This window comes from Lathyrus oleraceus, chromosome 2 (assembly GCF_024323335.1).
Source record: "Lathyrus oleraceus cultivar Zhongwan6 chromosome 2, CAAS_Psat_ZW6_1.0, whole genome shotgun sequence".
In the NCBI taxonomy this organism is placed as follows: Eukaryota; Viridiplantae; Streptophyta; class Magnoliopsida; order Fabales; family Fabaceae; genus Lathyrus; species Lathyrus oleraceus.
The window spans coordinates 450,117,834-450,127,638 of NC_066580.1; the positions used below are offsets into that span (position 1 = coordinate 450,117,834).

A 9,805-nucleotide genomic window follows, 5' to 3' on the forward strand; every position below is an offset into this window, starting at 1 on the left:
ACTTGCTTCTTCACTAGGTCGAACAACTTGTATCCTCCATTTGAATGATATCCTATCAAGATCATCTAACTCGACTTGTCATCAAGTTTTCTTCTCAACTGATCTGGCACATGTTTATGTGTTATAGATCCAAACACCCTCAAATGACTCAAGCTAGGCTTGACACCAGACCAACATTCTTCTGGCGTGATTCCTTCTAGCTTCTTCGTCGGACATCTGTTCAGGATATATGTCGCAGTCGACACAGCTTTTCCCCATAATTATTTGGGTAGATGCTTGCCTTTCAACATACTTTTAATCATATTCATGATGGTTCTATTCTTCATTTATGTGACCCCATTCTGCTGTGGAGTGTAGGGTGGCACCACCTCATGCACAACCCCTTCTATCATACATAATGAATCAAAGTCTTTCGACACATATTCTCCACCACCATCAGTTCTCAAAATCTTGATCTTTCAACCGCTCTGTCTTTCGACCATAGATTTAAACTTGGAAAATACCTCTATCACTTCACTTTTCTTCTTGATCAGGTAAGATCATATTTTTCGACTGAAATCATCTATGAATGTAACAAAGTATTTGTTACCTCCAATCGAATCCACCTAGAGAGGACCACATACATCAGAGTATATGACTTCAAGAATTGCCTTCGACCTGCTTCCTGCTTCCTGCATCCTTACTGAAGTTGTTCTTATGCTACTTCGCCTGCACACATTCTTCACACACTTCGATTGGAATGTTGATTTCTGGTAATCCTGAAACCATATTTCTTCTCTTCAAATCTCTGATCTCTTTGAAATTGAGATGGCCAAGTCTGTAATTCCATATCCATTCATCTTTACTGGATGTTGTTGCAAGGCACTTATGCTCCATCACATTTAGTTCAATCTTGAAGGTTCTATTCTGAGACTTTGGAGCCTTCAAGATCAACCTTCCATTTGAGTCGAGAACTCTCATCATCTTATCTTTGATCGACACCTTGTAGTTCTTTTTGACTAACTTCCCTATGATGAGCAAATTACTCATGCCTGGTATGTACAACACATTTGAAATTACTGACCTCTTTCCATCTTTCCTCATAATTAGAACATCACCAACACCTTCAACTACTAGAGTGTTTTCATTTGCAAACTTCAACATGTTCTTCATTGAGGGGTTTATGTTGACAAACCAATCTTTTCTTCCAGACATGTGTGATGAGTATCCTGAATCCAAGTACCACTGGTCCTTGAATCTCTCTTCATCTCTTGTTGTAACCATTAACAATGTTTCTTCTTCGTGTTTCGCCAGCTTTGCATAAGTTTCTTAATTCTTCTGCTTTTCTGGACAATCACTAGAATAGTGACCATACCTTTGACAATTGTAACACTGAATGTGACTCTTGTCTGGCTTTTGACCACCACATCTTCCTCTACCTGCAACACCGCCTCTTTTGTTGCCTTGGTTCCAGGGTTTTCTCTGATTCGACCAATTTCCTTCTTGCTGATTTTGACCAGTCGAATTGTTGTAGCCCCCTCTGCCCTTGTTGCCATTCCAGACTCCTTTTCTTTCTTTTGTTGATTGAGCCTGCAAAGCCATGTCACTCTTTGACTTTCTTGCAGCTCTTTCAGTCATTCTTTGTTCATGAGATTCAAGCGTCCTTTGAAGCTCTTCCTTTGTCAGTTTTGACAAATCTTTCGACTCTTCTATGGCTACTACCACATGGTCGAACTTTGGAGCCAACGACCCCAAGATCTTTCCAACAACAGATCTTGATGTCAACACTTCTCCACTTACCTTGATTTCATTCACCAGTTTCGTAACCTTGGTGAAGAAATCAGTAATGCTTTCATTGTCTCCTATCTGAAGCAATTCATACGTTCTTTTGTGAGTTTGTAACCTCACCTCTTTCACCTTCTTCGCGCCTCCAAACGATTTCTCCAGAATTTCACATGCTTCTTTCGCTGACTCTACATCACTAACCTTTTCAAAGTTATCTGCATCAACACATTGATGGACTATAAAGAGAGATTTATAATCTTTCTTCTTAAATTCTTTATGTTCAGCCTTTTCTTGATCCATCGCAGCTTCTGCAAGTGTTGCTACTCCTTCCTTCACAAGATCCCAAAGATATTGATAACAAAACGCAATCTTTATCTGCTTGCACCAATTCTCATAATTGTTGTTCTTGAGAATCAGAAGATTTGCTGGAAAATGCTTGTTTGGATGATTCGTTGTCATGGTGATTTTCTTCCCACGAATCGATTAAACCGGAGCTCTGATACTAGATGTTGGAAATCCCCCAAAACCTATGGAGAATTTCAATCAATTTTGATGAACAAGATTGTTATCATCCACACAATAACAATGAAAAGAAAGAACAATGGAGAAAGAAAAAGTGTAAAGAACGATGAAGGAAAAGAGTTATAAAATTCTGCAGAGTTTCTCTCTGCCCACAAACTGGGGAAAAATTTCTTATTCACTTTGTAACTGCAAAATACTGTGAATACAATATTATAAATTCACCTCATTACAAAAATAAAGGTTACTCCCTTTATTTATAGATTTAGGTTAACTTGGAATTATCTTTAAAGATAATTTAGGGTTGCATTGTGAATATAGATTTGTTTAAAGATAATTTAGAATATTACTTTTTCCACTCTTAGTGGTGTCGCCCTTCTGAAAAATAAAAAAAATGTCCATATGATTTGGAAATATACATTTTCAAACGCATCCAATTCACACTCCATCAATTTGTAAATGAATCACACCCTCATTTTGCTAAAAACTAGTACAAAAATGCATCTCTGTGACAAGTTAGAAAAACGGGGACTAAAACCTAGTCGAAGTGTCGAAGCATGTTGCTCCACACATGATTTCGACTTAGGCCTATTTTTGTAGTGTTAGCTATTTTAGCCTTTTATAGTTTTAGGATTCTCAATGCAACCCTATATTTCCATATTTTTAAAAATTTATTTAAAACTTAATCTAAATGTCAAATTAATAATTATTCATTTTTCAAATTAATCTCTATAAATTTTAACAATGTGACCTTTAAATATTTCAGATTTGCAAATTAGAGATAAGAGAAAGACATTAAAAAATTAATGTGACCTTTATACCAGTGTCAAGTCGTATATTGTTTAAAACAAATTAGCCACCAAAACCTAAAATTTTACGATAATTTATAAAAGATTTACCTGGAGCATGGGAATCTAAATGTTTTTACCACTCCATTCAACCACAGCACAATCTTCAGAAAGTGCTTTGCATTAATAAAACATGGAGCATCTTTTTAATAAGAATCTCATTAACTGAATAAAGCCAACACAAATCAAAATCAAAGCCTTTCAAACAAGTTGCTTACTTACAAGCCAAGTTTAAATTGAGTGGATGAATGTCGGAAATGTGAATAGTTTGAAAATAACATGACCGCAAAGTAGCTTTCATCTCTACCTGTAGTTCCGTTAGTAGAATTTACAAAATTGAATGCCCTCCAGGACATTTCACTGGCTGAGACTGTCTCAAATTCAATTACATCTCAAGCCACAAAAAGCAATATTTCTAAAAATATTAAGCCCAAAAAAGTTCTGTTGCACCATGCAAGAAATTAGCTGTTGAGAGTGGAAAGCATGCCCCCAGATGCAGTTGGAATCACCACCTCCCACCCAGGTCCTTTAAGGGGAAAGGTACTAACAGGAGGTTTCACATCAGCTGAGCTATTGACAACAAGATCACTGCGATCCAAGAGATTCTCCAGGTCTTCATCACTAATATCTTTCTGTATCATTTTGTCCTCAGCTGTTTCGTCATCTCGAAGCAATGCCAAAATATCCTCTTCCTAATATCACAGATAAGAGACAGACATTAAAAAATGGTGAAAAATGTAACTCTAAAAACCAAATATCACAGATAAGAGACTATGGACTCTCCACTTGGTTCCAGTCAGATCCATTCCCTCTAAATAGATAAAGCAGCAACAATACTATTTAAGCAATTTGTATAAGTATAAGCTTGATATGAGACTAATTGATGATTAAAAGGGTTGCGCATGTTTATCTAGTTAGGCCAATCAAACATATTAGAAAACATTCTAGTCAAATTAAAAATTAGCTAGCCATGTAAATAACCGAAACCACACTTTCAACATCAGTAGCATTCTAGTACATTTTCCTGACAAATCCATTTATACAAAACAAAACATGAGCATAAGAAAATATCAATTACAAACTACTGCTAACATACAAACCTCCATTTCATCCATACTGGAATGCGTAGTACGCTCCTGATGAAACTGTCCCTTCTCTATCACCACATGCTCAAGCTTCAACTTGCTGAAAGCTCTTTTCAGCATTCGACCCTGTAAAAGGACCATGTCATGCTCATCTCAAAAATAGAAGCCACCAATTACATGCCGTACAAATATACTATATTGCCAAATACCTCTACTGATTGTGCAGTTGCGAGCCTGTAAACATGAACAGGCTTTGATTGACCAATTCTATGACATCTATCCATGGCCTGCAAATCCATTTGAGGATTCTGGAGTACAAAGAAATCAGTACAGCAAAATCATAAGCAGATTGCAAGTCAAATACTGTAAAGCAATTTGACAAATGCCAAACAGGAAAAAGTCAAAAAGTACCCAGTCACTGTCATAAAGAATGCAAGTGTCAGCTGCAGTAAGGTTTATTCCCAATCCACCAGCCCTAGTAGAAAGAAGAAAGATTCTAAAATGGCTGTTTAGATCATTGAATTCCTGGATCTGGCCAACAAAACAAATATAATTTTAGCCTTTCAAATCTGTGACAGATGATTAAGATCAGCGTTTCCAAAGAGAACAGGTGATGATTACAAAAGAGTGTTGTAATACAAAAAAATCCATGATTTAAACAAAAGCATAGATTTTAAAATCAATGTGTCAAAATGTAGTATGCCACATATAATAAGAGCTTTCTTTGTAAAAAAACAAGCACAAACAGACCCCTTAAGTTATCATTTATGATAAAACACAAAACATTGAAGATCATGATGCGACATTGTGCATTATTAATTTCATATTCAAAAGAATCAAAACAAAAAAAAAACATATTAGCAAAAGTAATTTGAGTTATCTGATTAAAAGTGGTGTTTACAAACACTTGTACAGACCTGACGTTTCCTTTCATCCAGTTTCACTGAACCATCAATCCTGCAAACTTTAAAACCCTTTTCACTAAAATAATAATCCATTATATCCAGCACTTTAGTCCATTGACTGAAGATCAGAACCTGATAGCAATAAGCAAAGGTAGGTGCACGTGAGTAACAGCTTGGACACACAAAACAGGAAGCCAAAAGCATCACATGTATAGCATACCTTGTGATTACGTGCAAATAGCCGCTCCAACAACCGGTTGAGCAATTGGAATTTTCCGCATTGCTCAATTATCTCATTCAAAGGAGGATAAAAATCTATCACAAATAAAATGCAGTTTATTATTTGTATCACTAATCGTAACATTAGCTAAACCATCCAACCATGTGACAACTTACATGAACCATCATAGGGTGATTCTAAGAGGTCGGGATGGTTACAGACTTTCCTAAGTTGAATTACCAAGTTATTAATACTCGCCGCAGCACGCCCTGCATTAAATCAAATTAGTAGAGTACAGTACATAATATAATTTCTTGGACACAAATCCCCATACTGATGGTGAGGGTGGGCAAGTTGAAACAGAACTTTCCCATTCACTCAAATGAAAAATTTTGAAATAAAATTACCAATTGTTAGTTTCCTGTCCAAATGTTTCTCGAATGTCGCATTAACTAGATGATCCTGCAAGTTCTTCTGATGCTCAGTCATGTTAGCATAAATAATGATCTCTTTTTTCCGGGGCAATGATAGCTCAACATCAGACTTCATTCGGCGCAAAAGAAATGGTCTGAGAATTGCATGAAGCTTGGCCACTACCTGCATGAAACATAGCCATTTAGCCTACTAATTTATATGAAGAATGGGCAGCTAGCATAACATCCATCATCAATTCTAGAACACATACCTGGTTTCTTCTTTTCTCTTCCATTTCTTCCATTGTTGCTCCAGAAGCACACTTTCCTGACAGATTAAACCTACAAAGAAATTTGAAAGAATAAAGAAACATAAAGGCATGCATGGTATTTTCTTTTGCACTAAACCAAGAACAACATTGCCAAAAGGCATACAAACTGTTAGAATATAACCTTCAATAGGGACAAACATTGAGCATTTTAGAAGAGCACATTACAAGGAAAAGACAAGGTTGTCAAGACCGAGAACATGAGTAATATCAGTTGGCAAGATCATGAAACATAAGATTGCAACTAGGATCCTTAGATTCTACCCAAATATTTACATATGATTGTGAGAGGGAGCAAGATCACAAAACATATGAGCATAACCAGAATCATAAGATCCTACCAGAAAAAATAGTGTGTGTGTGTGTATAGTGCATGAAATCACACCTCTTAATTAACTAAAAAGCAAAAACAAAACATAAGACTTTCATAGGTGTAAAAGTAGAACAGCCAAGTCCGTAAAAGAAACTACTCATAGCTTAATAAAATCAGAAAATAATTCATAGTAAAATAAAATCTTGTTCAGATTCATTAATTTAATAAATTAAATATTTAATTTAATAATATAGTTAGGAAATATTTGAAATTAGTTAAGGAATTGATTTAATATAGTTAGAGAATAAAGAATATTTTAATTATTTGATATATGGCTAAGAACTCAGCACAAAACAATAAGAACGTAAAACAAAAAATAGAAAACAACAAAATTTAAAAATAGACCCATAATGTTTTAGTAGGTTAGGTTCCTGACCCAGATTCATAAACAAAAACGGGCAAAATTGCAAATATTATTCTTGGGCACAATCCAGATTGCTGGGGGCCATACCCTCTTACAGTTCAAATCACAATTTAGACAAACCTTGGGTACAAGCAACAAACAGGTTTGAAAGAAACAGACCTTGCATTTGAAGAACTTATACAATGGGGGAGGGATATTGAAAAGGACATCAAAGCTGAAGGAAGACATGTTTGATAATCTTTGGAAAATTATGTTTAGCTAAATTATAAAAAAGAATGTTGAACTGGTCAGTGTTAATTGAAATGTTATGGTAATGAGTCAAATTGCTTCATTTCAATATAATAATTACATTGGTTCAGATCACAATATAATAAAGCACAACTTTGTTATCTATGTTGTTTTCCTTACACAATCCAAGAAATTATATTTCCAACAGAAACATATCACCATTTGACAATGGGAATATAGAAAAGTGTGATCAATAACCAATAGGAAAAGAACACTAACCATGACTCAAATTCTTCAAGAGATGAGAATATATCAGGTAAGATGAAGTTCAGCAATGACCACAGCTCTGCTAAGTTATTCTGGAGCGGTGTCCCAGTCAAAAGAAGCTTATTTTCAACTCTGATGAATTTCAACATGGTCACTAATTTGCATTGTGAATTTTTTAGCCTGTGACCCTGAGGATATCACTGATGTTGAGCAAACACATACAACATAACATAGAATGTGTTATGCATGCAAATGAAAGAATGTGTACCTCATCAACAACAAGATATTTCCATTGGTATGCCCGGAAAAATTTCTTAGCATCATTCATTGCAATCTCATAAGAAGTTATTACTATGGGAAATTTTGGACCAATTGTGCTAGGCATATGTTTCCTTCTGATCTCATTTCTCTCATCTTTATTACCGTGGTAGATAACAGCAGGGAGTGATGGTGCAAACCTATATACATTTATTCAAGAAATAATTATCACAGTGAAGATGCACAACATAACAGTATAATACTAGATGTCCTATAAGAATATACCTAGATATCTCATTCATCCAGTTGGATAGGGTTGATAGTGGAGCAATTATCATATATGGCCCATCCAATCCTTTTGATTTAAGATGAGAAAGAAGCCCAATTGTCTGGATTGTCTTCCCAAGACCCATTTGATCAGCAAGAATCCCATTCAGTCCATTTTGCCACAAGGAGATTAACCATTTTACACCCTTCAGTTGATAAGACTTCAATTTTCCACCAGTTAGTAAAGGCACCAACTCCCTCTGCTCTTTCTCAGTTCTTTCTTCCTCACTCAAATTCACATCTTCAGTCTTCACAGTTTCTTTAGATCTTGTTATCATAGCTTCAACTGCCTTTTTGGCTTTCCCCTAAAGTAATTTCAAACATGACCACAAGATACAATTAGAACAACTGAAATTACATTCAAGCATAACAAAATCACTGAATTCAGGAAAATACATCAAATGTTCAAGCTTAAAATCATATTATTGTTGTACACTAACTAACATACAACAATATGCACATCAAATTAACATGCTCCATTATTAGTAAAAAAATCAATCTTCACTACCAAGTTATTATTTTAGCAACTCCCATACAAAATCTGGTATACACAGCAATGTACTCACAGTATTGCATTGTTTAGCCGCCTTTCTTTTTCTTCCACGACCCTTAGGTTTAGTATCCAACTGAGTCTCTTCCTCTTCCTTAATCTCTTGTTCACCCGCAGTCTAGCATTACAAATCCAACCAATCAAAACAAACAATACAACAAAACCAACAAACTAACCTTCAAAACAAAAAAGTTAACACAAGCATAGAGTATATTAAAAAGGGAATACCAATGTGATGTCATCCATTTTCTCCAGAAGAAACTCCGAGTACAGTTTCGTTTGCGTTAAAAGCTCATCCAACTTATCAAACTGCGAGTCATTGAGATTTGGCGCCTCCTGAAACTGTTCCTCCTCTTCCTTAGCAAGAGCTTTAAGCAACTTCTCTTCCTCCTCTACCATCAATTTCGGTACAAGAGAAGATCCATCATCTGCAACCACCTCTTCCTCCAACTTAACCTCCATTTCCTTCTCACACAATATTTACATTCAACAAACATCAAAAACACAACAAAAATCAAACCAATCGAACAAGAACTTCACTTACGCTACAAAAACCTAAAACCAAACAGAAAAATACTCAAACTACAAATACCTCTTCTTCTAGGACCGAAGTTGGTGACTCTACTGCAGGATCATCGTTCTTCACTTTGTTATTAGCCGCCATTTCAAACCCTAGAAAGCAAAATCACAAATCACAAAATAAATAAATATTAAAAAAAATAACAAATAGATAAAAAGAGAGAAACATATTCAACATTTCTAGGGTTTCAAGAACATGGAAAAGAACGTACCGGGAAGAGAAAATGAGAAATTTGAAGAGAGGGTTCAGAGAAGATGAAAGGAGCGCGAAAAAAATGGAGAATGTTGAAGTTCTGAGTGAGTGGAGCATTATATTGAAAGGAGTGAATGAAATTTTTTATTTTTTATTTTTTATTTTTTTAATTTGATTTACTTGGTGGGGTAGGGTGAGTGGGCGGGAAAATGGAACTAAGTAATTACCCTTAGTTTTTTATTTATTTACGGTTAAACCATGAGTGTTGACGCGAGTTTTAGTACTTGAGTAGGGTTATTTGTTGAAATTGACTTGTAGGGGTTGGGTTTTGCCAGCAATATGAGCTCCGATATTTTATGAAGGGAAGTGTCTGTCCGGATACAAGCACCGGTTGCTTCTTTTCTTTCTTTTTTTTTTATTTCCATTTCTCGTCTGTTTTTATTGCCACTCTTCTCCTCTACTTGTAAAATTTAAATTTGATTTTAAAGTAAAAATGATTGTAATCAAATGTATTGAATTAGTTTCTTTTTTTCTTGTTTCCTCACAATCACAATGCATGTTTATTAAATTGAACGAAAATTAA

General features: G+C 35.2%; 1 protein-coding gene across 1 annotated transcript; it reads right to left on the reverse strand.

The window, feature by feature from the left end:
• Positions 1 to 3,314: 3,314 nt before the first annotated feature.
• Positions 3,315 to 9,391, reverse strand: LOC127120260 (ATP-dependent DNA helicase DDM1). Its single transcript, XM_051050670.1, has 16 exons — positions 9,242 to 9,391; positions 9,043 to 9,122; positions 8,679 to 8,915; positions 8,467 to 8,568; positions 7,859 to 8,205; positions 7,584 to 7,773; positions 7,328 to 7,503; positions 6,027 to 6,096; positions 5,749 to 5,938; positions 5,518 to 5,610; positions 5,342 to 5,436; positions 5,134 to 5,253; positions 4,628 to 4,747; positions 4,426 to 4,524; positions 4,232 to 4,342; positions 3,315 to 3,823 (listed from the first exon to the last, which is right to left on the reverse strand). The coding sequence occupies exons 2-16, from the start codon at positions 9,112 to 9,114 to the stop codon at positions 3,593 to 3,595; spliced, it is 2,253 nt and encodes a 750-aa protein (XP_050906627.1). The 5' UTR covers positions 9,115 to 9,122; positions 9,242 to 9,391; the 3' UTR covers positions 3,315 to 3,592.
• Positions 9,392 to 9,805: the final 414 nt, after the last annotated feature.